We start from the raw sequence: 26883 nt of genomic DNA, 5'->3' as shown, positions 1-26883 counted from the left end.
AGCGTTACATCATGAAAAAAAAAGACTTCATTCATTCTTTGCGTAAACAACTCAGTGGCATATTCAGTAAGGCCAACATCAGGATGATAAAATGGTCTTTCTTTGTCAGCTGATCTACTCTCACTAATGAAATGTGATTGCTTCTTCCACCCGCCCTCACAGATCAACATCGTCATGCTGTCCATTTTTAGAACAGTACTTCACACTTAGATTATTTATTCTTTTTTCCTTGTCATACACACACTATATTTAGTAGTGTTACTAATCAGTTTTTACATTCTTGCTGTGGTACCGATGCAGGAAATATGAATGGCCACACATGGAGGAGCGTTACATCGACAATATTTTGTGTATCTCCATATAGTTCATCAGTTGTCCAACCATCCAAGTGTGTGGCTTGAAAGTTCTCTTCGTCCTGGCTGACTGCTCTGGTGCAGTGGACCTGCTTTGCCAGCAGGGGGCGATCGACACAGTGCTACATACCTTGCAGATGTTCCCACAGGAGCGAGGTGTGACCTTCATGACCACATAATCACACCTTTATTGCTCTAATGCTGAGCAAATTGCTGATTAGTTTTATTCTAAACATCCTGAAGAGATACACTACTGGGGCCTGAGTTTACTCACCTACCTCGTATCCAAGAAGAAGCTGTCCAGGATGATTGTTCCAGTCCTGGCCTCGGTCCTGGTCACGTCACTGAGCCAGTACAAGGAGGATTATGACTTGCTGTTGAAGGTGACTAGCGTTAGAAAACCTCAAATATCAGTTGATTACTTGATGAAGTATGAACCCCAATGTTGCTTGTGAATTTACGGGCAGACTCACACGAAGCCATTTCTCTGACTTTGTCTTATTTCACGTCATTTTGATTTGTTCTTTTGCGTGCGGTGGCTGCTGTCATTAATTACTGGCAAGGAGAGACCGGATTTACTAAATGGCATGTTGTATTCTGCTGTAGTACTGCAATTTACATGATTTTGTGGAATATTTCCAGTCTTTTTTCAAGTCATTCTGATTAGAGATGGGCGATCGCGTTATTACATGACATGTTCTATTTTGCTGTATGACTGGGATTTCTCTGAATTTCTGGATTATTTACAATATTATTTCAAGTCACTCTAATTATTTGGTGCAAAGTGGCTGCTGTCATTAATGACTTGCAAGGGGGAGATTACATTAATTAAATGGCATGTTGTATTTTGTTGTTTCACTGAATTATATGACTTATTTCCAGTCTCTTTTTCAAGTTGTTCTGATTATTTATTTTGCGCAAAGTAGCGCTGAGCACGCAAATTAAAAGACATGTTTTCCTTTGCTTTATTACTGCAATTTTTATGACTTTGTGGAATTTGTCTGACTTGGGGCCGTTCTGATTTATTTGGTGCAAGGTTTCCATGATCATTCATTTTTGTGAGAGCAATGATTGCATGAATGACATAAAACATCTTTATTACACACACGAATGGAATTGCGTGTGAGCATCCATGCTAATGGTTTGACTTTTGGATAATTTTGAGTGTTTGTTTGTATTTTATTTCCATTATAAATTGTGTTGTTTATCATTTAGATTCTGCAACACAGTCATTCTATGACTCCGCTATGGTGTGTGTGTGTGTGTGTGTGTGCATGGAATCGTGCCGAGCCCTAGACCACGCCTGGGTGCGTTTCAGTGATTTAGTTAAGTGAAGTGGCCTAGTGCGAGTATGCCCTAACGTACATTTTGTACTGTGAGGGTAAATGCCCGGAGAGAACCAACAATGTAAAAATCCAACCTACAGTAGCACCTTCTTGCAGTGAGGCAGCATTGCTAACCACTCTTCGTCTGTGTAGTGTTTCCAGGTGGCGTTGAGGATGCTAGACGTCTGCTCAGAAGCGGCCATTGAGCTTCAGAGAGAAGACTTTGACAGGCAAATTTTCCTGCATCTCCGAGAGTCTGAGATTTCTGACCATGGCAGGAACCCAGTATGGGAGACCTCCTACACCACACTCCCCGAATCAGAGTGGCAGTTTTGACACTTAAATCCACTGCCTATGTCTGTGTGTGCCCTCAGCTGCGTAGATCTGTGTGCTTGGCTCTGTCCAAAATGTGCTCCAACCCCGAGCTGCACTACAGCATGCTGGAGAAGGCATGCGAGGATGGAGACACTGTGATGGCCGAGTGTCTTATCGAGCTTGGGGCCGACATCAACAAGAAGATCAAGACTGAGTCTCTCATTTACCAGGTTTGTAGACCAGGGAGGAATGTGCTTTTAAAGGTGTTTATTGGTAATGTTGACGTGTTTCTTAGGTGTGTGAAAAAGGAGGACCTCTGGAGCTGGTGGAGCTGCTGCTTAGTCAAGGCGCCCACGAGCAGCACCTTCGCCGGGCTCTGGTGGTGAGCGTGAAGCGGGGAGACGGGCCCACAGTCATCCAGCTGCTGGGTCGTCTGGGCCTGGACCTCAACAACAACGCCCTGTGCCTTGGGGGCTTCCGCTTGGGCCGCCTGGACGCTTCCTGGCTCTCCCCGCTACTGGTCGTGCGAGGCAGATCGCACAGTCTGCGTTACAGCAATAGTGAGGAGGATCGAACGTCTTCTCTTCAACAAACTACAGAGTGTTTCTTGATGTCATTTGTTTGTCTCCAAGGTAAAGGAACGAGCTTGGCCCGTTACATTCACTCTTTACAGAGCTCCAAGACCTCAGGTGGTCCTCTCAGGTCTTTGGGTGATCCCTTTGTGACGTCTGGCTACATTTCTGACGAGAGCGATGATTCAAGTTTCAGCTTCGTCTCCCTGGATGAAGGCCTCTTCCTTGACGAAATGGAGAGTGATGGTGGGGGTCATCTTCGGACACACGGCGCGATGTAAACTGGTAATGACTACCTCTTCTAAGTCTTTTCTTTTCTAGGGAGTGATTCACTGACGGGGGTACCCCGCAATTACTCCACAGAGGAACTGAGTGGGGGCTCCTTCAAAAGGAAGCAGGGACGTCACAGACATGCCAGTGCAGAGGTACCACCACTCCCTCTCCCTTTTCTAACTTTTTTATGAATTAGAGTAGATCCCACTATTCATGGGAGTTCCACTTCAAGACCACCTGTCAAATTTTTTGTTTGCGGAGACGTGAATGGCCAGTAGCGACTATGTGGGGAGGGGGTCACTGCGCATTACTGATGTGTTTTTAACATTTTATTTTCAGAGTGGTCCAACAGAGAGTGAGCACGCGGAGTCTGCACACAGGAGATGTAGAAGAAACCAAAGAAGTAAAGTTATCCCACTCATAAGCTACTCATGAGCTAACAAGTAAGAAAAGCTAACCTTTGGAGTGTCCCTCCTCCCTCTTCAGCTTTGGGGTCTCTGGAGAGCGCGTCTGTGCTGCCCACAGAGAAGGAGAGGATCCGCCTCCTGGACCTGTCGGGAAACGAGCTGGATTCTCTGTCTTGCCTGATGGACCATGGCTTGGTTCAGCAGCAGATAGCTCACCTGCAAAGACTGGATCTGAGCCACAATATCCTGCTGGAGTTTCCGTCTGTGCTGTGTCAGGTGTCAGACCTTCCTGAATATGTACCATCTCCCAAATATTCGCAGTTAGCATTGAATCTAATGTTTCAGCTCTTATTTGGTGCAGAGTTTGATCAGCTTGACCCGGCTGGACCTGCAAGGGAACCAGCTTCGGTCGGTGCCGGTGGAGCTGCTGGCTTTGCCCGAGCTCTCCACACTCAACATCTCACGCAACTGTGTCGGCCCACATCTCACTTTCGACCCCGCCGTAGCCTGCCCCTCGCTGCAGCAGTTCAACTTGTCCTTCAACAAGCTGACCACCTTCCCCCACGAGCTGGGCTGGGCCACTGAGAACCTGGAGGAGCTGCTCATGGAAGGGTAGGGCAGTGTATTAATAGTGTATATACCCAGTGCGTCAAGGAAAATGAAAGTGAAGTGGAGACAACTAATTACGTGCGCATGGCAGAAGAATACACAGGTGGAGAAAACGTGGTCGGAAAAATACGTTGTTGTCCATCGCTACACTGTTTTTCCGTATCTCTCCCATGCGTGAGACAGACTCTTCTGATAGCAGTACGTCAAAGAAAAGGAAAGTAAAAGCGAAAAGTAAAGAAAAGTGGAGAAATGCTGATGAACATTGGCTGCTTGCACGGTCTAAGCAGCTCATACACCGCAACCATCATGAAGGATAATTTGAAAGGATCGGTTCTTATCAAATGAATGAAAGGCACCCATCAAACTACTACTAACGAGCTGGGGTAGTTTGCTCATGACCAAAATACCTGTCGACATGTTCTCTTGAACCACAATTCAAAGCAATGTCTGATTTGCATTTGTTCATTTTTATCACTTTAGTCATTTTCTTACTTGTCTGATTCGTGTGGGTTTATCCTTCTTTGGCATAAATGTACCTGTTGCTGTCTTTATTAATTAGGGTGGACGGTATCTCTGATCTCTGCTGACTCTCATTGTGATCTTCAGAAACAGCATCACCGAGCTCTGCACGTCGCCGTATCTCCCTGAGATCAAACTGCTTGACGTGAGCAAGAATGCTGTGGTGAGCGTTTCTCCTGACTTCCTGACAGGCTGCCCCAAGCTGGAAGTCCTCAATGCCTCCTCCAACAAAATCTGTGAGTAATGCATTTTTTAAAAATGACTTAGTAGGGAAGGGGCCCTGTTCTGCTTGTAGAATTATATTGGATCCCAGTGGGAAACTATAGTTCTAACCGTAACCCCCTAACTCTAACCCTAACCCCACAATACTATATAAATTTACTTTTAGTAGTTCATTTTACTAAAATACTCCATAAATATCTCCATAAATATTCTTCTCCTCTTGTTTGAATTGCTTGGATTCTGCAGCCTCCTCCCCGAACCACGCCTAAACTGTTGCGATTGGTCAGGGGCTGAGGGTCGGATCCAAATGTATGATAGGGCCCCTTTTAAATGCAGCACACTTTGAGTGACCCAATCAGTTCTTACTTACTCGTTCCCCCAGGTTCTCTGTCAGAGCTACCGCCAAAGATCACCACGCTGAAACTGGCCAACAACAATTTCACTTGTGTTTCTGAGGCCATACTTGAGCTCCCAAAGTGAGTGTCCACTTTAAAAGTGTTCCGTTCTGCAATTGTGTGATAAAACCCTTCATTTTTAACAGCCTGAGATCTGTGGACATGAGGACCAACAGCATCGCAGTCCTGCCCGGCCCAGGCTTGTGGGCTTCCAGCAACCTAAGAGAGCTGATGTTCAGTCAGAACAACATCAGCGTTCTGGACTTAAGCGGACCGGTCCACAAATGGGCCAGACTTGAGAAACTTCACTTGAGCAACAACAAGCTGACTGAGGTGGGCTGAATGTTGAGCAGCACCGCAGCAAATGAAGCCGATCCAAATTCCGATGTTTGTTTGCATCGCTGGTCAGATCCCTGCACTGGTGGGTCTGTTGGAGGGTCTCACTTCCTTGGATGTGAGCCGGAACGCTGGCCTGCGCTCCTTGCCTGATGAGATGGGCAGGCTGGGCCGACTGTGGGACCTCCCGCTGGACGGCCTGCGACTCCAGCTGGACCTCAAACTGATCGGAACCAAGACCAAAGACATAGTCAGGTCAGGAGCGAAGAACCTGCTGCTTGTTTAAAGGAGTAGCTGAACGTAAGTAACTTCCTCCTCCTGGCAGGTTCCTGCAGCAGCGTCTGAAGAAGGCGGTGCCGTACTACCGCATGAAGCTCATCGTGGTGGGACACGCTGGCAGTGGGAAGACCAGCCTGATACAGCAGCTGATGAAGATGAAGCGTACGCAGACTGACTCCAAACGGGCTCTGGGGGGCATGGAAGTCCATGACTGGACCATCAGGGAACGGGACAAGAAGAAGATGGTGCTGAACGTGTGGGACTTCTCAAGTTGGTCAAGTACAAACTACAAAGGCGTGGTGATGTGACTTGTTCAACCAGTGGTCAACAGGTTTTTTTATTACTCCGCCCCCTCAGATGGCGAGGAGTTGTGTGGTTCGCAGCCTCACTTTCTGTCCTCCAGAGCGCTCTACCTGGTGGTGCATGACCTCAGCAAAGGAGCTGAGCAGGTGGACCAGCTCAAACCGTGGCTCTTCAACATCAAGGTGGATTTTTTTTTTAAAGCTTTATAGCAGATGTCTTTCTTGTGAATCTCGAATGTTTGAAATGTTTCTTTGTCTTCAGGCCGTTGCGCCGCTCTCGCCGGTCATCTTGGTGGGAACACACTTGGACATGAGTGAGGATTCGGCCTTCCAGGCTTGCCTCTGCAAGATCCGAGAGGAGCTGCTCAACCACCAGGGCTTCCCGACCATCCAGGACTACCACACCGTCTCGGCCTGCGAGGACTCAGACGCCATCAGCAGGCTGCGCAAGGCCATCGCCAAGGAGGTCACCAGCTTTAAGGTGGCTCAGCTGCAACATTCCTCCGCCCTTCCCACTTTCTAAAAGCTGCAACATTCCTCCGCCCTTCCCACTTTCTAAACCCAACTTCTCAACCTGTCTCCCTCCCGCAGATCCAGGGCCAGCCTGTGATGGGCCAGCTGATTCCAGACAGCTACGTGGAGCTGGAGCGCAGGCTTCTTCAGCAAAGGACCAGGGTTCCTCCAGAGTTCCCCGTCCTCAAACGGCAGCAGCTGCTGACACTGATCCAGGAGAGTCAGCTGCCACTAGAGGAGGCAGAACTTCCACACGCCATCCACTTCCTCAGTGAAGCAGGTCAGTTTACTTTTTTAGGCTGCTAATAAAACTGAACTTTGGCGTCCTCCAGCGGTAGGTTCTGACTCAACCAAATAAAATGGGTAAAAAAAAATAGAAAGTAACAGTCAAAATAACATTGAAAAAACAGTCAACGAAATTATAAAGGACACAACCTTTGACACCTTAGTGATCATTAATCAACGTAGCAAAACATTAAATATGTGACAAGTTTTTTTGGTTTCACGTGATAAAATATTTTTTTCCATTGTTGTTTCATTTGGTTGTGTCTACAGGGGTCCTACTGCACTTTGATGATCCCGCTCTCCACCTTCAGGAGCTCTACTTCATTGACCCACAGTGGCTGTGCAACGTTCTCTCGCAGGTTTTTGGCTAAAAACATAATTTTAACATATTCCTAATATAGACACGGTCTTAAGTTTTGCACAGGTAAATTAACTTTGTTTTATTTCAGTAATCTTTAGTCTTTAGTCAGTAAAGGTCTTCTTTGCAGAAAGTCATCCCGAAGGCTCCTGGCTCCTGGGAGCATCCTCAAGGCGTCGCTCAGCGCTGCATGGTGGAAAAGTGTCTTCTGGAGACCAAATGTTTCCCCGCAAGTCACATGAAACAATACTTCAAACTGCTGGAGAAGTTTCAGATAGCTCTGCCCCTTGGCAACGACCAGCTGCTCATCCCCGGCAGGTAGTCACTAAACACGGCACTAGACGATACATTAGGTACGGGGTCTGATGAGAAAAGTCCTGTTATTACAAAGATAATAATGCAAGAATTTAACCTTATGTTTGTTATTGTGGTTGTAGACGGCAGTGGTATACAACTGCTTTGTATTACATGAAATGTGTTTGGAATGGGACACATTGTGCTACACTATTATAGTAACTGTTGGACTACATTTAACTATTGGTTGATAAATATGTACATGTTACTTTTTCCTTTTTCCTTTATCTTATACTTTTTATAATTTTTTTTACCATTTTTACAGAAGTTATAAGAAGGGTTCATTACACATTAGACATTTTTACACAAAAAATCAATACATTTTTGATGACTTTTGATGATTTTAGGCCTAATGTGTTAATTCATGATGTCAAAATGAAAAAACATGTCAGGTTGGACTGGAAAAAAAATAAACCAATTGAAGCAATTTTTTTTAAGTAAAAAAAAATACCCAGGGTTAAAAAAATAGATAAAATAAAGTTGAAAAACGCTTCTTCCTACTCCTTTTTAGACATGTTAAACTATGTAGGGTAAGTGTAAAATTGTGATGTGATTGGATTTTATTCCAAATTTAGACAAGCATTGTGTTTTGCAAACATTTTAACATGTTCAAAATAAACCTCCAAAATCCAATCAAATCTAAATCCGAAGAGCTTGTTTTCATATTATGTGAAAAGGCTCATTTCCTTTTGTACAGTTTGCCGAAGCACAAGCCACACATTGTGCTGCCTCACTGTGAAAACTCTGAGTTGATTGTGCGTCTGTATGAGATGCCTTACTTCCCTATGGATTACTGGTCACGCCAGATCAGCCGCTTGCTGGAAGTTTCTGCTTACTTGCTCTACGGAAGAGGTGACACACACACACTCATCCATCATACTTCCATCATAATGCCACCTTCAACGGGTCTAGTAACCTTCTGTGTGTGTGTGTGTGTGTGTGTGTGTGTGTGTGTGTGTGTGTGTGTGTGTTTTCCAGAGAAAGCGTCTCAGCCTGAAAGAATGTGCTGGAGTCAAGGTGTGTACCTGAGCTGGTCGACGGAGGCTTACTGCCTGGTGGAGGCTTCCTCACAGCAGGAAGACACCTCCAGCGTGGTTAGGATCACTGTACCCTCTTCGAGTAAAGGTGAAAAATCACTTCTTCTATTTTTTTTTTTTTTTTTTAGGGATGTCTGATATTGGCTTTTTTGCCAATAACCGATATGCGGATATTGTCCAACTCTCAATTTCCAAGTCCAATATCAACCGATACCAATGTGTAACACATATCTTTTTCTTGAGTACAATTGTTCCAAAGTAACAATACTCTTAAATGAGTACAGTTGTTTTGTTGGCTACCCCACTCATCTCTGAGTAGATATTTAATGAATTACATATTCTATATACAAGAATGCATTTGTGTTTCTTGTGCCTTGAATTGTGTTATTTTTGGAAAGATTACATTTATTTTTAGTGAAAGGGGTATTGTTTAAAATACATGAATTTGCTGATTATTATTTTCATTGATGACTTTCATGTTCTTATTTTATATTCTTATTTCATTGCATTAAAACTACTCAATGGGATCAATAAAGTTCTTATCTTAGCCATCTGAGAAGATCAAATACATTGTTTTTGGTGCTTAACTGTATGTTAGTGTAAGTAAGTATATAAGTATATTAGTGCCCGTGTGAATGTATAAACGAAAGGCATTAGCTTAAATTTCTTTGTAAAAAGGTGTTTTATGAAAGTAAGTACATGTATTCGGATGGATGGATGGATGGATGGATGTCAATATCGGGCCGAAAATGATCGGTGGGCGATATTATCGAACAACCGTACTTTTTTTCATACTGTATACATTTTTCAGCATATTATTTACTTTTTCGATATGTTTTTTACATTGTTTTTTAGACCATATTTAAATTTTGTCATCATTATTCACATTTTTTATGCATTTTTAAGAATTGTTCAATACAGTATATCAATTTTTAATATTTCATCATTACTATTCACGTTTTCCATACATTGTTTGCATTAATGTTCCTAAATTTATTGACATTATTGACATTTTCTACACATTTTTGTCATTTTTTTCATATCGTGTATACATTTTTATCATTCCCATATTTTTTTTCCCATATTGTTTTTCATATTGAATATACTTTTTTTTCACCATAATTCACATTTTCTATATTTTTTTACATTATTTTTCATTTGGTGTATGCGTTCTTTAATCATTGCTATTTATTATTTTTCAATACATTTTTTCTTACTGTATATACTGTACATTTTTCATTTTTGCTCACATTATTTTTTATATTGTGAATATATATTTTTCATCATATGCGTTTTCTAGATTTTTTTTAAAAAGTTTTTCATATTGTATATAGTTCTACATTTCTACATCAGTTCTACATCATTGCTAGTCACATTTTCTATACATTTCTAAAGATTTTTCATACTGTTTATCCATTTTTAATAATTTTCCACATATCCTATACATCTTCACCTTATTTTTTTATATTGAATATAATTTTTTTTTAAATCATATGTAGATTTATTTTTTGAATTTTTGATATTGTATATAGGTTTTTATATTATTCACATTTTCTATGCATTTTTCATACCGTATTAATACAATGATGCAACGGGAACAAGATGGTTTGGATCTGGACAGCTCAGCTGCCGTCAATCTCTTTCCTCCCCTCCCTAGGGCGGGTTATGCTGGGTCAGGTGGTGGACCAGGTGGATTCCCTGCTGGAGGAGTGGTTTCCAGGCCTCCTGAACACAGATGTGCATGGCAGTGGGGAGGCTCTTCTGAAGAAGTGGGCTCTCTACAGCTTTGAGGATGGCCAGGAGTGGAGCAAGATGTTGCTGGAGGATCTTTTTACCTATTTTGACCAAGGTACAGTGCACATTAAAAACAACACAAACATGTCATAACATGAGCTAGTGAAACTCTTATCCCGTCAGATTTCCTGTTGGTCAACCCGGAGGACCCTCACTGCACGATTCCCATCTCTCAGATCGCTCCAGACCTGGTGCTCAGTGACCAGCCTTCTGGAACAATCCTGGACAGTGAGGAGCTGCATGTGGACCTCTCCAAAGCAAACCTACTGGGTGAGATGAAGTCCGTGCGTGACCCAATACCCAGTATCCATATTTATTCTGTTGCTCAAAATATTAGAAAGCTCCAGCTCTCATCCATTTGTACGGCCAGCGAGTGTATTTAATGTGCTATACTGTATGTATGACTTCTAATAACAGGTGATGGTGGCTTTGGGACAGTGTATCGAGGCATCTACAAAAATGAAGACGTTGCTGTGAAGTTATTCAACAAGCATGCGTCTGAACTTTACATCTACAGGCTCCTCAGACAGGTAAACCCAATGGAAACATGGAGTAGACAATGTAACAGCTCACACACCACATGCTCCTCCAGGAGCTGGTGGTTCTGGGTCGCCTCCGCCACCCTAGCCTGGTGGGCCTGCTAGCCGCCGGCTCAGCTCCGCATGTTCTGGTGATGGAACTGGCCATGCGAGGCTCCCTGGACTCACTTTTCCAACAGAAGAAGGGCAGCCTGAACAGGAAGCTCCAGCACAGGATCGCTCTGCATGTCGCTGATGGTCTTAGGTATACATTGGTCCAGTTCTGGTCTCACTTAGTTGTGACAAGGTTCTGAGAAGATATGCTCTCTTCAATCAGGTACCTTCACTCGGCCATGATCATCTACCGCGATCTGAAGCCTCACAATGTTCTACTGTTCAACCTGAAGACCGACTCTGAGATCATCGCCAAGATCACCGACTATGGTATCGCTCAGTACTGTTGCAGCATGGGGGTCCGCAGTTCTGAAGGCACGCCAGGTTAGATACCACCTGAACTTCACACCTCCCTCCATGACACTATGCTTTCACAATACAGTGGAACCCACTTAAGTTGGCCTTTATCATCATCCACTCGCCTCATGTCTCTGGGCAAAGTCTCAAGTCGACGTAAACTGCCTCCGCCGTATGAACAAAGCTGCTTCCTGCTGGTTGTGCAGGTTTCCGGGCACCAGAGGTCGCTAGAGGTAACGTCACCTACAACCAGCAAGCTGATGTCTTCTCCTTTGGACTTCTTCTCTATGACCTCCTGACCTGCGGTGAGCGCATCTCAGAGGGCATGAAGTTCCCCAGCGAGTTTGACGAGGTGGCCGTGCAGGGCAAGCTACCAGGTGAGCATCCACGTATGGTTCTTGTCCTTAAACTCGTCATTTGTCGTATTTTGTTTGATTGGTCCTAGTCTACCATGCCTCTCATGTCTCAACCTCTCAACAGATGGCCCAAGGTGCGGCCGAGGGGCCATTTGCGGTCCATGGAGGTTTTTTTATTGGTCCGTGGCACATTCTCAATATAAAATTTAACAAGAAAACTTAAAAAAAAAAAAAAAAAACAGCAAAAATTGAAAAATCTGAATAAATTCAAAATATTATGAAGAGAAATAATGTCATTTTACTAGCATAAAGTTGAAATATTAAAGAAATAGGACATTATTTCCTTTTTTAAAAGTTGTAATGTTATGGAAAAACAAACAAAGCATTGAGTAAAGTTGTAATTATTGGAAAATTAGGTTGCGTAAAAAGTTAGAACATTATGAGAATAAAGTCAAAATATTATGGAAATAAAGTCATAATTACGAAGAAAGAAAATTTAAATGAAAAAGTTGAAACAGTTGGAAAATGAAAAAAAAAAACAGATTTTACAAGAATAAACTAGAAAATATGAGGAAAAATAATGTCATTTTAGTAGCGTAGAGTTCAAATATTGAAGAAAAATGTTTTTTGTCATAATATTTTGAGACGCAAACAAAGCAAATTAAAGTTGTAATTTTTTGGACAACTATGTTGGGGGGGGGGGGGGGGGGGAAGAATCAAAATATGGAAAAAACCCAGCAAAAATGTAAAAAAAAAAAAAAAAGCGCAAAGACCGAAGTTCATAGTAATCATATATTTTTTCCACATATAGCACAAGACTGAAATGCATTTTTTTAAAATACAATATACAAGTATAACTTTTTAGCATATCCACATGGGTTGCTTTAAAAAAACATCAAAGTGGCCCCAAAGTGGCATCCTTTCATTTTTCAGTACGTGGCCCTCGCTGGAAAAAGTTTGGACACCCCTGCTCTAGAAGGTTCATGTTCCTCTGCCTTGTATCCTGGAACACATTGGATTCTTATGTTTTTTATTCACATTTGTGAGGAATTGAAATGTCAAAATATGCCAAATATCTTATTACACCAGGGGTGTCCAACGTGCAGCCTGGGGGCCATTTTTATACCCCAGCTCGATTTTTCATTAGCCCTCGGCATATTTGGGAAATAAAAAACATTCATTATTGATAAGATATATACTGTAACATACTTCTTAATTGTAAGCCGTTTCAGTGCAGGAAGTGCTGCTTTCAAAGTGAAACTAAACATGCAATGAAACGTGACACCACCTCCCTATTGGTAGAAAAAAAAAAAAGACAATCAATCAAAGCATGAACAGCCATTTGGTTGCAGAGGGAGACAGGGAACTGTGAGCCAACAGTGCCATCAAGTGGCCAAATGATGCAAAGACGTACATCATGGCTTTGAAAGACCAACTCACACATGACTTTTCCTCTCTGGATGGTTTGGATGGCATAAGTTTGTTCAATGTTCATTATTCTGGTTGGATGCAATACCGTCTAAAAAACAAAAAACATTTCTGTTAATTTCGTTTAATTGTCAATAAAATGAATATATATATATATATATATAATGATTGTTTATTATTTATTTAGTAAAATGAAACAATGTAAATGTATGATAAAATGACAAGTGTAAGAACATGCAATAAAGTGCATCTACTGAATGATGAATTTCATGAGCAGATCCGGTGAAACACCACGGCTGTTCTCCTTGGCCCGGCTTCCAGGCTCTGATGAAGGACTGCTTGAGACAAAACCCTCAGGATCGACCCACGTCTGCCCAGGTTTGGACCCCTAAAGAGCAGATTTAGGACCACGAAGGTTTGATGTTTGTGTGTTTGCTGGCAGGTGTTTGACAGGCTGAATTCAGGTGAGATGTTGTGTCTGATGAGGGAGCTGCTGCTTCCCAGAGCCATCAACGCCGAGTGCTTGACTCTTACTTCTCCTGGCTGTGACGGGCCGGTGAGCACCCGCACCGCCTGGCTGGGAGGAGGCAGCAGCACCCAGAGGACGGGCACCGTCACGGCCGTGGACCTGGACTCCAACATGGTCACCACGCAGGTACCTCACATACCTCATACACGCACCGTTACAACACTATAAGCACTACTTAACCTTTTCATGACAGGACGTCGACACCAGTCCCGTCCTGTGTCTCGTCACTGTCCAAATCCCCAGCGAGGCTTGTGATTGGCTGGTGGCCGGCACACAGTCCGGCTCGCTGGTGGTGATGAGTGCCCGAGATGCGTCCATGTGGTACTGCCTGCAGAGTGTCAGCGATGCCGTCACCTCGCTTTACTTCCACGTGTACCCCCCATGCCAGTAAGTCCATTTCAAAGCAGCCTTTTTCAAACTGTCACTCATTATCGTTCCATGTCGGTGCAAGAACCCTCTTGATTTTTAAAATCACCTCTCTTAACAGTTAGAGCCAGCATCTTGAAACTTTAAGAGGGATCATTGTTCACCAAAGATGAGGGTGTTTCTTCTCACTTTAAAGCAGCCTTCATCAAGCTGTCACTCACTATTGTTCTCTGTCGGTGCAACATTCCTATTGATTTTGAGGCCTAACTGACCAATGTCCTGAAGCTATCTGGGATCCAAGTTCTTCTTCTTAAAAGCTAAAGCCATCGTTTTCCGACTTTTAGGGAGATAATTATTTAGCTTTAAAGCGTCACTGACATGATTTATCAACTTTGCCAAAATATGTTCTGTATTGTTTGTAATTTTGTTGTATGTTGTTCGTTTTGTGAAAGTGAACGGTAAATTTGCAAACATTATATTTATTGTTCATGGCGGGAGCCGTGACGAACTCCAGTCGCGAAAAAGGGGCATTTCGCAAGTGAAGGTCAGCGAAAGCAGAGACCTCGTCAAGGATCACATAGAAGCTCCCCGTGAGGCTGATAGAGTTTTTAGAGCTTGCGGTGTCTCCTGATGTAGCACTTCCAGTTTGTCTTTCATTACAGCGTTCAAGGCGCCATATAATATAATATCCGTCTCATTCAACGGCATAGTTGGCCTGGTTTTTGATTGTGGACCCGGATTTCCAGGGCCGGTATCATTTAGCTAGTTCGCGTGGCACTGTTGCTAGGCAACCGTTTTGAATTTTAGCAGTTAGCCGGTTAGCTTGACTTGCTAGCGGCTCCCTGCACTTGTAACTTGTTTATTTCAAGGAATCCGTACCTCTCACCGGTCCGAGCTCAAGTCGAAGTCGTCAGCAAGCACTTCTGATCTTGTGATCCCGACATGTGGTCTGGAAAGCGTTGAAATGGATCCAAACTCTAGTAGCGACAGCAGAGCTCTTGCCATGAACCTTCTTTCCGGTCAACAACAGAAAGAAAAACAAAAACATTGCATTCAAACATTTAGGGAGATAATTGTTTAGCCTTATTGCAAGCAAGAAAGCTATTAATTTAGAACCATATCTGACACACGATTGCGGGTGTTGGCCAAGATGAGGACATGTTTCTCCTCACTTTAAAACAGTCTTCTTCAAGCTGTCACTAGCACTCAAAACCCACCTATTTAAAACTGTATTTAATGTTTAGCTTTTTATTTTTGCTTTGTTTTGTTTCTAGTTCTGTTTGTTGTATTTTAATATGCCTTTCTGTTCTGTTTGTTTTGTAGCTTTATAGTGCGTCTTTGAGTACCTTAAAAAGCGCTGTACAAATAAGATGTATTATTATTATTATTATTATTATTATTGCTCTGTTATTGCAAGAGCCCTATTGCGTTTGAGCACTAACTGAACAATGTCCTAAAAGAATCTGGTATCAAAGTTGCTGTCGCTATTTGTTTTTTTAATCACCTTTCTTCACAGTTCAAATCGTCGTCTTCAAACACTTAGGGGAATAATTGTTCAGCCTCAAAGCAAGAAACCTACAAATTTTTGACTAAATGTGGCCAAAGTGGTTTGTGTTAAAGGGATAGTTTGGATTTTTCGACATGAGGTTATAAGTCCAGTTCTGGTCAGATTTCCATGATGAAGAACGTAGTTCCGCTTAATTGCTGGGGACAATTAAGTCAAGACTTTGGCTTCTCAAAACAATTTGTTCAAACGATTAATACATTTGCATCCGAAAAATGCCTTCTCAAAAAAATCAGACCTCAAAAAACGCTTGGCGTCCTATATTTCTCTCCCTCCGGGTATTCCTGCGCACCATCGCCGGTGCGTTCATGTGTACAGACCCTTTCCAAAAAATTTTAATGTCATGGAAAAGTTGTTTAATTTCCATAATTCCATTCAAAAAGTTAAACTTTCATAGATTATAGATTCAGGGCCCACAATTTAAACGATTTCAAGTGTTTGTTTATTTTTACATAATTTGGGCTTCCAGCTCATAAAACCCACGAAAACAGGAATTCAAAAAATTAGAATACTGTGAAGAAATCAGCCCAAATTTTGCAGGGCATGAATGTTTTAAACTGAGTGTCACACACTAATCATCGACTAAAGTCAAATCACCTGCACAGGCTTCCCCAGGTGTCATTAAATTGCTTCAGTTTGGTTCAGTTGTCTCAGTTGGGTTCAATGTGGGGAAGACTGCAGACATGACAACTGGCCAGAAGACCATCATTGATACCCTCCATAGGATGGGTAAGCCACAAAAGTTCATAGCTAAGGAGGCTGGTTGTTCACAGAGTGCTGTGTCCAAGCATATCAATGGAAAGTCTAGAGGAAGGGCAAAATGTGGCAGGAGAAGATGCACCAGCAAAAGAGATGACCGTGGGCTTCAGCGGATTATCAAACAGGGAAGATTCAAGAATCTGGCAGAGATCCAGAAAGAGTGGAATGAGGCGGGAGTCACAGCTTCAAAAACCACCACATTCAGACGCATCCGGGAGATGGGCTACAACTGTCGGGTTCCTCGGGTCAAGCCACTTCTGAACCTGAGCCAACGTAGGAAGCGTCTCCTCTGGGCCAAGGAGAAGAAGGAGTGGACTGTTGGCCAGTGGTCCAAGGTCCTCTTTTCCCATGAAAGTAAAGTGTGCCTTTCATTTGGGAATCAAGGTCCAAGGGTTTGGAGGAAGACGGGTGAGGAACAGAACCCAAGCTACCTGAGGTCCAGTGTGAAATATCCACAGTCTGTCATGATTTGGGGTGCAATGTCCGGTGCAGGTGTTGGTAAACTCTGCTTTCTTAAATCCAAGGTCAGCGCAACAGTCTACCAGAATGTTTTAGAGGACTTCATGATTCCTTCTGCTGAGGATCTGTATGGAGATGCAGATTTCATCTTCCAGCAGGACCTGGCCCCTGCCCATACCGCCAGAAGCACCAAAACCTGGTTTGATGCCCATGCCATCACAGTGCTTGACTGGCCAGCCAACTCACCGGACATAAACCCCATTGAGAATCTATGGGGTATTCTCAAGAGGAAAATGAGGGGCACCAGACCCAACAACAAAGAAGAGCTGACAGCAAGCATCAAGGAAATCTGGGCTTCCATAACTCCCAGGCAATGCCACAGGCTGATTGCTTCAATGCCACGTCGCATCGAGGCAGTGATTAAGGCAAAGGGATTCCCAACCAAGTATTGAAGATTGACATATCGTTTTGAAAGTACTATATTTTGATTGATTTGATGCGATCCTAATTTCTTTCTTTTTTTTCCTGCAAAAACTGAGAAGTAAATGGTGATTTCTTCACAGTATTCAAATTTTTTGAATTCCTGTTTTCGTGGGTTTTATGAGCTGGAAGCCCAAATTACATAAAAATAAACAAATAAACACTTGAAATCGTTTAAATTGTGGGCCCTGAATCTATAATCTATGAAAGTTTAACTTTTTGAATGGAATTATGGAAATTAAACAACTTTTCCATGACATTCTAATTTTTTGGAATGGGTCTGTATATGACGAAGACGCTCGCATATACTTCCGCGACGGAGCGCCGCGGCCATCTTGTTTACGTATGTGTTCGTCACATTCACATGAGCGCACAGGCGACAGTGCGCTGGGATACGGCGGGAGACCGATATAACGCCAAGCGTTTTGTGAGGTTTGACTTTTGAGGATGTTCAAAGTCAAATGAGTACGCATTTCGTGTCGCCTCTCGACCAGCCAGAATGACAAGTTGGTTTCACCTGCAGTATTTTTAAGAATCCAATTGACGTTGAGCTGCCTGAGTTATGCCAAGTTTTCAGGATGGACCAGGATTTTGATGGCTTGTTGACATAAACAGCAGTCAGTTTCCACTGTAGTTTTGACATGAAATGAAAGGATGACTGTCTTGGTGTCCATGCTGTGTCCTCAGACAAAGACAGAATTATCTTCTGGTCGGGACAGCAGACGGCGTCCTGACGATTTACGACCAGTCTGCACTCAAGGTGAAGACCTCAACAAACCGGAGGTACAGTCCACGTCCTTCATCCATATGTCCTACAGTGTCTCTGTCCTCCAGCAGGAGCGAGGACAGCCGGTGAAAGTGTTGACATTGGGGAGCGTCAACACACCCGTCATGTGTCTGGGACAGTCGAGCTACCCTCTGGACAGCAGGTCGGTGTGGGCCGCCTGCGGGACCAAGATCCTTTCCTTCACGGCCAGCTATGACGTCTGCAAGACCCTGGACACCAGACCCGGCTTCCTCTTCCAGTGAGTCTACGTCCTCACTGTTCATCCTGAATGTCCGTCTGCGTCCTGGCCCACCGCACCAGCAGGGGACACCTGTGCTCACTGTGTGTGCTGTGCAGGCATCAGCGGTCGCTGGTCAGCGAGGCATGTGTATCACGCATGGCGGTGGACAAATACGTCTACCTGAGCAAGGCTGGCATGTCCACTGTGGAGGTCTGGGACAAGAGGAGTGAGAGGATGGTGGACTGCATTGACTGCGCCCAAATCATTAGGTACACACGCACGCCCTAGAAAGTACTCATTTGTGTATCTGATATTCATATTTCCACTCTACGTCACAACTCTCCTTGCAAACATGAATCCAGCAGCGGGGGGAGGAGGCGCGGCAGCGAAGCGGTTGTCCCCGACGAGGGGTCCCCGTCCTGGGCGAGGGTGAAGTCCTTGCTGGTGCAGGGCACGGCAACACTCTGGGTGGGCACTAGAGGGGGCTACCTGCTGGTCCTGGAGCTGTCCAAGCACGAGACGCTGCAGGTCATCACGCCGTGCTGCGATTCCATCCGCTGCATGGCCTCCGCCCTCATAGGTGAGTCCTCCCTCCCACCCCCGCCCCCACCCCCGGTGCGTGGTTTGGTCTTATCGTTGACATGTCTTCACCAGAAACTCTCGACTGGAATAACGTGGTGCTGGTTGTGGGCAGAAGACTCCCACAGGACAAGAATGAGTGGGGTGAGACCGCTGGGCTAAGTGTTGCTGTCGGCTCGCTGTTTGCTCCCGCCTCAAGGGTGCACTTGTTTTGCTCACTTAGGCGTCCAGTCGGTGCTGATGGTCTGGAGCAGCACGCTGTCCTCGGAGGTCAAAGACCTGAACAAACACTGCGAGAAGAGAGAACACATTGCTGCCAGAATGAGACAACAACTACACGACCACTGAGCGCACAGGTTGACTCCTCTGTCAACCTAACCGGTCTGCTGCCTAAACGGGCTGCTGGAGATATTTTATTGATAAGATTGTGGGAATATTTCATCCTTGACTATAATAAAAATAACACTTTTTTTTTTTATTTGCTTGTAAACATGAATTATTAGTCAAATTAATTCAAACTTAATCATGTTCAGTATTAATGCTTAATTAATAAAAATGAATTAAGCTTGTAAAATGAATATAAAAATAATGTAATTGATGCCATCTTTACGGATTAACATGTGAAGCTGTTTTGTATCAAAATCAAATATTGTAGAAAACAAACAAACTCCAAAGAAAACATAAATTACTCATTTAAAAAAAAAAAAGAATGACCAGCATAAACATACCATCATTCATATTTTACCCTGTTTTACTCTTTCCAGCTTGTTCATGGAGAGATCAACTCCTCTTCCCAGATGAGTGCGTCAGGAGAGCGGACGGAAGTGGAATGTTTACCTCAGCTGTCAACGAAGACTGTTTTTATTCTACTTCAGTGTTTTGTTTGTTTTTTTTTCTCTCACCTTTGCTGACAAATGTACTGTTATGAAATAATAAGCTACCTTCGAGTGTCAAGAAGACCGCGCTTGAATTGAGAGAGTGAGATGGTTTCAATTAAAGGGACACACGCTGACAAACAAAACGATTTGACGCACATTAGCTTAGCGTTAGCCGTGAAAGAAAAGCTAAAGGAGCCTTTTGGAGTTTTTATTCTCTTGACTGCCATTTGGGATTCTGGAGTCACGTTGCACAAAACGACCGAACAGCAACAACACTAAAGTAAAAAAATGTTTTTTAAACTGGAAACACACAGTTATCTGATCATTTGCTCTTTTGAATCTTCACTTTTTTGTATTTTGTTTTTCATCACGAGTCATGTGACCGCCGCTCTTGTCTGATTGGCTCAATAAACACCACCATGTTTTATTCACTGTTCTCCTCTTCAGCATTTCTTCACACTGGAGTCATGAGCGAGCGTCGAGTATTAAAAGGATATTTTGCACAATTTGAATTGTGGACCCTCCAAAATTGTTATTCTGTAATGGTGGTTGACTTTCAAATTGTTGTAATTCCAGAACACATTTTCTACAAATAACGAAAAGTGAATGGGATGTACAGGATTGGATCCACAAGAACAAAATGAGGCGAGATTTTAACATTAATTTGAGGATTAGCTGCACAGAAGATGGATGGATATAATAATAATGCAATAGTTCCTTTTAATATGTCATCTTTCACTCACTTTCTCAGAGGGTAAGTCGGAATGTCTGTCAAACTTTTGCAGCATTTCTTGAAATGCTGGCTTTTCAATAGGGGTGTCAGCATTAATAGTTCCAGCTTGTAGTTGAACAATGCCAGCTCTGTTTTTGTCTTACCTGCTTGTCTTTGTCTATTAATGTCAGGCATATCCAGCTGTTCTTTTGATATTTATAATTTTAAAAAACTATAATTAAAAAAAACCAAACATTATACATATATTTGAAGACAAATCCTTTGTGCTATTGTGTGTGATTAGTATCAACATTTTGGCTTTTTGTAGTTAGGTTTTGCTCCTTTTTTCCACTTGCTAGGTTTTTGTTTATTTTTATTTATATATTTTTATATTTACACTTTGGACACCTATGCGTGACACTGCACTTTTTATGGGTGCGTCCATTTTTTTGTCTTTTCACCATTTGTGGGGGTGTTAAGAGCGCTATCTTGCGGCCCACGCGAGTCCTGCAGCATAAGAGCGGCAATGTGTGTGGAAACGATGAATAATGGGAGCGTAAAGGTGACTACTGTACAGGTGTGTTATTTCATGTCTACAGGGCTCTAATAATGTTAAAAATCGTATTTAGGAAGTCATAAACTGTTTTTCTATGCTCTAACTATGAAAATATTCCATTTATTTAACACTGAATCTTGTATCGCGGAAATGAGTTATTGCGGTTGGGTCTGGAACCAATTAACCGCTATGAACGAGGGATGACATTCCGTTTTCTTTTCTATGGTTATCATTCTTCCTTTCAATTTGTTTGAAATTGACTTTGGAAGTTGCGCTACTGGTAATATCTTGACAGATCTGCACAAGTAGAAATAAAATAAAAGCTTGAATCCTGTTTTGGACCATTTTTTATGTTTAATTGGACAGAGGGAAGAAAAGACACTGCTGCATTTTGAAGCCATTTGATGGGGAAAAACAAGAACAAAGTATTTACAAGGAGAACACAAACACTTTAGTTAAAAAAAACAAGAAGACAAACTTATTAATAATAACGATAATGATGACTGGTAGTGCTCTTGAACCTTTAAAAAACATGGTGTTCTATTAAGATAAATATATATTATATTTACAGAATACCTTAACTATACAACAGAATGTATTCTATAAACATATTTCATGACGTAGGCACACGTTTGTCTCAGACCATCACTTCCTTCTTCAACCCCAAACAACTTTGACGACCTCCTTGCCGACTTATTGCTTACACTTTCTTTGTCTGCATTCTGCATTTGACCACCAGGCGGCAGCAAGGAGGCGCTGAGTTGGCCACGACATTAGGCACACCTGCACCGCCTCATAACATCCAATACAAGCGTATGAAAGCACAAGTAATAGGCGAGTAACTCCACCGATCATCAGAGATGTTCTCGAGTCTTTTTTTTTTTTTTTGCAAATCCAAACCAAGTCCCAAGTATTTGGTCATGAGTCCAAGTCAAGTCTCAAGTATTTGGTCACGAGTCCTAGGCAAGTCTCAAAAAAATAAATCTCTCATGTCTCTTCTTGCTTTAATGAGTTTTCTATCATTTGCTGCTATTTGGTTTCCCAGGATGAAAGCACAGCTACATCAAAGAAATTCAAAGCAACTACAGTATTATTATCCATCCTTTATCTATTAGCGTCAAGTATCAGTACTGATTAGTGATGTTATGTGATCACTTTAAACAGGGTGCTGCAATGCAATATGAAGAAAACAAACAACGACATCTTTTAAGTCTACGATACATTAAAACACGCCTCCATCCTCTCATTCAAACCCAGTGACATGGCAACCCGGTAAACATTAACGTTATGTGGCCAACAGTTACACCGATTTTTCTGTTTAACATTGGCCAGTTGATGGTGGCAGCGGAACGTAGATAAATAACGTTAGCCTATAAACGTCATGTTAACGGCGCTCCATGCTAATAAGTGTGACAAGCAAACTGTATTCAAATATTCGGTTACAAAGCTGACGACTTTTATCGCGGTCCGGCCGATGGAGTTTTGGCGCTTATCGCTCTATATTATTTTATTTCTATAGCCATATATAATATACTATATTATATTTGTAGCTAACCAGTCCAGGGTGACCCCGCCTGTCGCCCAAAGTCAGCTGGGATCGGCTCCAATGAGGAGAGGCGGCATAGAAAATGGATGGATGGATGGATATTTGTAGCTATATTTTTTATATTTATACTTCATTTTTCTGAATTTCTAGATAGTTGCACACCTAAGTCATACCAAATTCAAGCATCTAGTGGCTTATATCACACAGAATAAACATCTAGAACGCTTTGTAGCCACGAATAGAAAAAGATCTACATTAAGTACATTAAAATACACACAAACACAAAGATATAAACATTTGTCACTAACAAAATAGTTTTACGCAATATGTCTGTTTATTAGGACTACACAGTGTTCCCTCGTTTATTCGGGGGTGCAGGTTCCCAAAGTGAACTCCGCAAAGCAGCCAACTTCATTTTTTTTTTACTATTATATGTTTTAAGGCTGTAAAACCCCTCACCATACACTTTATACACTTTTCTCAGACAGGCAAAAACACTTTGTCACAATTCTCTCTTGTTTAAACACTTTTTTAAAAAAAAGTTCAAAACACTGTTTGAATTTTACAATCTACAGGTCGGACACAAAAAATTAAGTCACTCACGGGTGTTTCACTCACATGGCCGTGCCTTTTAATCCTGGTGCCATTCCGCTGTACTGTAGCGTTTTATATCCTCGTTAAAACACATTGCTGCAGTACTCATCCTTTGAACCGAAGATTCATTTACGCGCTAGCAAGCAAGCAAGCTAACGAGGACACAGGAGACATGGCAGGGCGGCACTTGGACATTGATTGACGATGGTCAGAAAACAATTGACGGTGCAGGAACAGCGTTCATACACCGTGATAGAGCGAGGGAACACTGTATACTGCATTTTCTTCATTGTGTTCAGCGGAGCTAAACATGTATGCTAACCGTCCATATGCGCTAATGTGACTGAGTTTTCAGGTGCCTGATAAAATTTGATATGGTTGATAATCTTGGTACGTTCTTTTGTTCGTTCTTTTGTTGGTGCCGTCTTGTTTGAAGTTTTTATAATCAATCGTAACTAGCGAAAGGTTACATCAGCAGCTGCGGGTGCGTTGGTTGCCATAGTTTCCCATCGCCATAGTGGGGCCCAGAGCCGCGCACCCCTTGGTTACCATGCCAAAAAGGAGGGAATGACAAGAAGCTTGTCAGACGTTTCAGAGTTTCCCTAATGTTAATACTGTACACTAAAAAAAGAAAACATAATGATTGTTTAAGAGTCCCAAAACAAGTCCGAGTCGAGTCTGAAGTCTTTTGAGCACGAGTCCACGTCAAGTCTGAAATCTCTCTGTGTGCGACTTAAGTGCCACTCCAGTCCGAGTCATAAACACGAGCCCCCATCTCTGTCGATGATGACACCAGGTATGGGTGGTCAACCTGTGGCTAGTGGGCCGTCTGAGGCCCGCCATGGAAAACCTCACGGGAACAGCTATTAAAAACCTGCAAAAAAATAAAATAAACATGTTTAGCGTGAAGGGATTCCTAATGAAGTGTCCTGCGACTTAAAGACGGCGAAGTTCCGAGACAAAGAAGAAGCGATAAGAGGAAATGAAATGACGCCAGGCTATCTACAAGGACCGTGCAGTAACATCGACACTTGACGACTAGCAACGAGCGCGTCGGTCTACAAGTCCGACTCGGGCATGTCCGGCACATCGGCGATCAGGTACCCGATACCGTAACGACCATTAGGCGCCGTGTCCGCCTGGGGACCTTCGCCTCCTGCCCCGGCGGCGCCGTGCTTGCGGTAGATGCTGTTAGCGGGCAGTGGCGAGGGCGCCTCGCTGGACATCTTGCCTCGAAGCAGGCTGGAGTCGTCGTCCTCGCCCGGGCTCGACTCCTCCTTGATGATGCGCCCCTTCTTGTAGGATACGGCCGAGATGCCACCGGCGCTGTCGTCGAGGACTTTGAAGTAGCGCAGGAAGAAGACGACCGGCACGGGCAGGATGGCCACCACCACCAGGGAGATGCACACCACGACGCCCCACGCCGGGAAGCCCAACTTCTGCTCTTTGGCCTGGGGGGAGGTAACGCTGTAGTTAGTAGTTCAGAGACGACAAACATCACCGAGCTTCCACAGGATGCTGTCTGACCTCTTCCTGTATCCAGGCGCTGTAGACGGGCGGTGCCATGGTGAGCTGGATGAAGCTGGAGCAGAGCAGCACCAGCAGCAGGATGGGCGTGATGAACTTCCACATGTAGTAGTAGAAGCGGTACGGCGTGAAGCCCAACATGTCCTTCAGGTCCTCAAAGAACCTTTGCGCGGCAGACACGCACAAGGTGAGCACAGGTTTGTTTGTTGGCTACAACGCATGACTTGATGCCCTTCATGGTTTATTTGTTTGGAAAATGTTTACACAAGTCAACATGTCCTTCCCCTAAAAATAACAATTCAAATGGATAAGTGAGTAATAAAATAAGAACAAATAGAAATGAATAGATCCGTAGAAAAGACGATAAATCTAACAGGTTAAATAAAAAAATGAGTTAAAAAATCAGGCTCTAGCTTGTGCAGTAATGAAAGCAAAATAGACAACATTTTTAAAAATGTGTTAAAAAAAATTGATTAAAAAATAAAAATAGATAAATGAACAATAAAATGAAAATGTAATGGATGTATAGGAAATAAGATATGTGGAACAGATTCAAGATAAATAAATATGAGTAAAAAACGGAGGATATCACTTGTGTAGGGATGATGGGAAAAATAAGAGTGCTTAAAATAAATGCAATAAAAATAGAAATAAAAATAGAAAAAAGATCAAGAACTAAAAGATAAATCAATAAGTTAATGAAATAAGTCAATGACAGGATACAGATTGCGCTCAAATGAATGAAAAAGAGAAGGAAAAAATTAATGATTGAATAATAAAATAAGAATAAATAAAAATGAACAGATAAATAGAAAATAAGGTCATTTAAAGAGCATAAAGATTAAATAAGTAAAAAAAAAACAGGAGGTATAGTTGGTGCAGTGATGAAGGAAAAAGACAGGAAAAAATGGTAGAAATAAAAACAAAAACGTACAAACGTAACAATAAATAAAAATGACTCCTCCAAGTGTTATTTGTCAGTGAGGTGCAAAGTATGCAAATGTTAGGACGTACTTGTCAATGCCATAGAACCAGGCGATGGCCATGTTCTCCAGGATGACCACGATGAGCAGCGGCAGCGTGGCCGAGTAGTCGTCGAACATGGTGACGAAGTAGTTCCCCGAGCGCTGGACGAACAGCAGGCCGATGGAGAAGGCCAGCACGCAGCATCCCACTGCACGCATCAAACCCTCATATGCAACAACCACACTAACTTAATAAGCTCTAATGCGTGCATGTTTGGATTCGTCTGACCTGTCAGGAGCTCCTTGCGCACTTTGAAGGTGTCAATGAGGGGGGTGAGGATGCCCTCGATGGTGCCAAACATGCTGCCCAGGCCCAGGTTCACCAGCATGAGGAAGAACATGACTGACCAGAAGGGCGAGGCGGGGAAGTGGGTCATGGCCTCTGTGAAGGCGATGAAGGCCAATCCTGTACCCTGGACCGCCTGGAGGGAGGGAGGGAGGGAGGGAGTGGGGAAGACCACACCAGGGAGATGTTGGCTTTTTTTTTACAAACAAAAATTAGTCATATTAGTCCCCCAAGTCAAAATAAAAATGTGTCATTTCATTATTGCTATTGCTTCTCCATAACTACTTTACTCCACACTTTTTTCATGTTGTCAGTTTGTGGAGCGTTTCCAATTTAGAGGAATTTTTTTATGTGAAAGTAAGTATAAGTAGCAAGTACGTGTAATTGATGTACCTTGTTGAGCTCGTCCTCGATGCTGCAGGAATCCAGGCCCAGTTGAGTGAACTGGTCCTCCTTCGCGTCCTTGATGATGTTTATCATCAGGTGGTAGTTGGCAGTGCTGATACTGTTGCTGTGACTGAGGTTGATGTGCTTGGGGATCACACTCTCTTCGATGCCGTTTCCCAGCAAGTCCACAATCTTTTTGCTGTTCCTTAAAAAAAAATAAAGAAGTCAACATGTAGCCCAGAGCGTCTGTGTGCCTTTACAAGGTGGGAATCAGCAGGTGCATTCAGGCTTCAAGATGGAAACACACTCACAGTGCCACACATTTACTAATCATGATGTTGGCCTTGAAGCCCAACACGGCAAAGACCACCAGGGTGGCCAGCACGGACGTGAAGAAGTTGATGAAGGACACCAGCACGGCGTCAAAGTGGCAGTTGTTGTCTCGCTTGTTGTAGCTGGAGAAGGCGATGACGCCGCCAAAGCCCAGGCCCAGCGCAAAGAACACCTGCGTGGCCGCCTCACGCCACACTTTGGCCTCCAACATGATCTCCAGCTAGAAGGACACACAGAGGACATGGCGACGTGAGGAACAGCGGCCTCTGCTGGCA

General features: G+C 43.1%; 2 protein-coding genes across 10 annotated transcripts in view; one reads left to right on the top strand and one right to left on the bottom strand.

Annotated features, from left to right (window-relative positions):
• Positions 1-21151, top strand: part of lrrk2 (leucine-rich repeat kinase 2) — a 38986-nt gene extending 17835 nt beyond the window's left edge. The window contains exons 14-51 of one of the 7 annotated variants that reach the window (XM_054776261.1): positions 365-509; positions 597-736; positions 1832-1963; positions 2053-2223; positions 2289-2553; positions 2626-2811; positions 2887-2990; positions 3178-3241; positions 3325-3521; positions 3607-3857; positions 4461-4609; positions 4978-5071; positions 5137-5323; positions 5400-5581; positions 5652-5884; positions 5963-6090; positions 6170-6388; positions 6499-6700; positions 6976-7064; positions 7194-7381; positions 8115-8269; positions 8396-8542; positions 10112-10303; positions 10372-10518; positions 10666-10778; positions 10841-11031; positions 11104-11264; positions 11444-11614; positions 13299-13399; positions 13464-13676; positions 13744-13937; positions 17866-17938; positions 18013-18203; positions 18302-18454; positions 18551-18765; positions 18840-18908; positions 18988-19120; positions 19529-21151. In XM_054776261.1, the coding sequence (XP_054632236.1) occupies positions 365-509; positions 597-736; positions 1832-1963; positions 2053-2223; positions 2289-2553; positions 2626-2811; positions 2887-2990; positions 3178-3241; positions 3325-3521; positions 3607-3857; positions 4461-4609; positions 4978-5071; positions 5137-5323; positions 5400-5581; positions 5652-5884; positions 5963-6090; positions 6170-6388; positions 6499-6700; positions 6976-7064; positions 7194-7381; positions 8115-8269; positions 8396-8542; positions 10112-10303; positions 10372-10518; positions 10666-10778; positions 10841-11031; positions 11104-11264; positions 11444-11614; positions 13299-13399; positions 13464-13676; positions 13744-13937; positions 17866-17938; positions 18013-18203; positions 18302-18454; positions 18551-18765; positions 18840-18908; positions 18988-19112 (5937 nt within the window). In that variant the 3' untranslated portion in view covers positions 19113-19120; positions 19529-21151. Of the gene's footprint in view, positions 1-364; positions 510-596; positions 737-1831; positions 1964-2052; positions 2224-2288; positions 2554-2625; positions 2812-2886; positions 2991-3177; positions 3242-3324; positions 3522-3606; positions 3858-4460; positions 4610-4977; positions 5072-5136; positions 5324-5399; positions 5582-5651; positions 5885-5962; positions 6091-6169; positions 6389-6498; positions 6701-6975; positions 7065-7193; positions 7382-8114; positions 8270-8395; positions 8543-10111; positions 10304-10371; positions 10519-10665; positions 10779-10840; positions 11032-11103; positions 11265-11443; positions 11615-13298; positions 13400-13463; positions 13677-13743; positions 13938-17865; positions 17939-18012; positions 18204-18301; positions 18455-18547; positions 18766-18839; positions 18909-18987; positions 19121-19528 lie in introns of all 7 variants that reach the window. The other 6 variants (XM_054776259.1, XM_054776265.1, XM_054776264.1 and 3 more) reach the window with 6 other exon arrangements.
• Positions 21152-21773: 622 nt separating this feature from the next.
• The window catches only part of slc6a15 (solute carrier family 6 member 15), a 32458-nt gene continuing 27348 nt past the window's right edge, over positions 21774-26883 (bottom strand). For all 3 annotated transcript variants that reach the window (XM_054776025.1, XM_054776024.1, XM_054776026.1), the window contains 6 exons: positions 26587-26828; positions 26282-26480; positions 25832-26024; positions 25592-25751; positions 24578-24740; positions 21774-24501 (listed from right to left, as the gene is read on the bottom strand). In XM_054776025.1, the coding sequence (XP_054632000.1) occupies positions 24109-24501; positions 24578-24740; positions 25592-25751; positions 25832-26024; positions 26282-26480; positions 26587-26828 (1350 nt within the window). In that variant the 3' untranslated portion in view covers positions 21774-24108. The remainder of the gene's footprint in view (positions 24502-24577; positions 24741-25591; positions 25752-25831; positions 26025-26281; positions 26481-26586; positions 26829-26883) is intronic.

This window comes from Dunckerocampus dactyliophorus, chromosome 5 (assembly GCF_027744805.1).
Source record: "Dunckerocampus dactyliophorus isolate RoL2022-P2 chromosome 5, RoL_Ddac_1.1, whole genome shotgun sequence".
Lineage (NCBI taxonomy): Eukaryota > Metazoa > Chordata > Actinopteri > Syngnathiformes > Syngnathidae > Dunckerocampus > Dunckerocampus dactyliophorus.
Note: the sequence above shows the minus strand (reverse complement) of the source record. Positions and strands in the feature narration are given on the sequence as shown.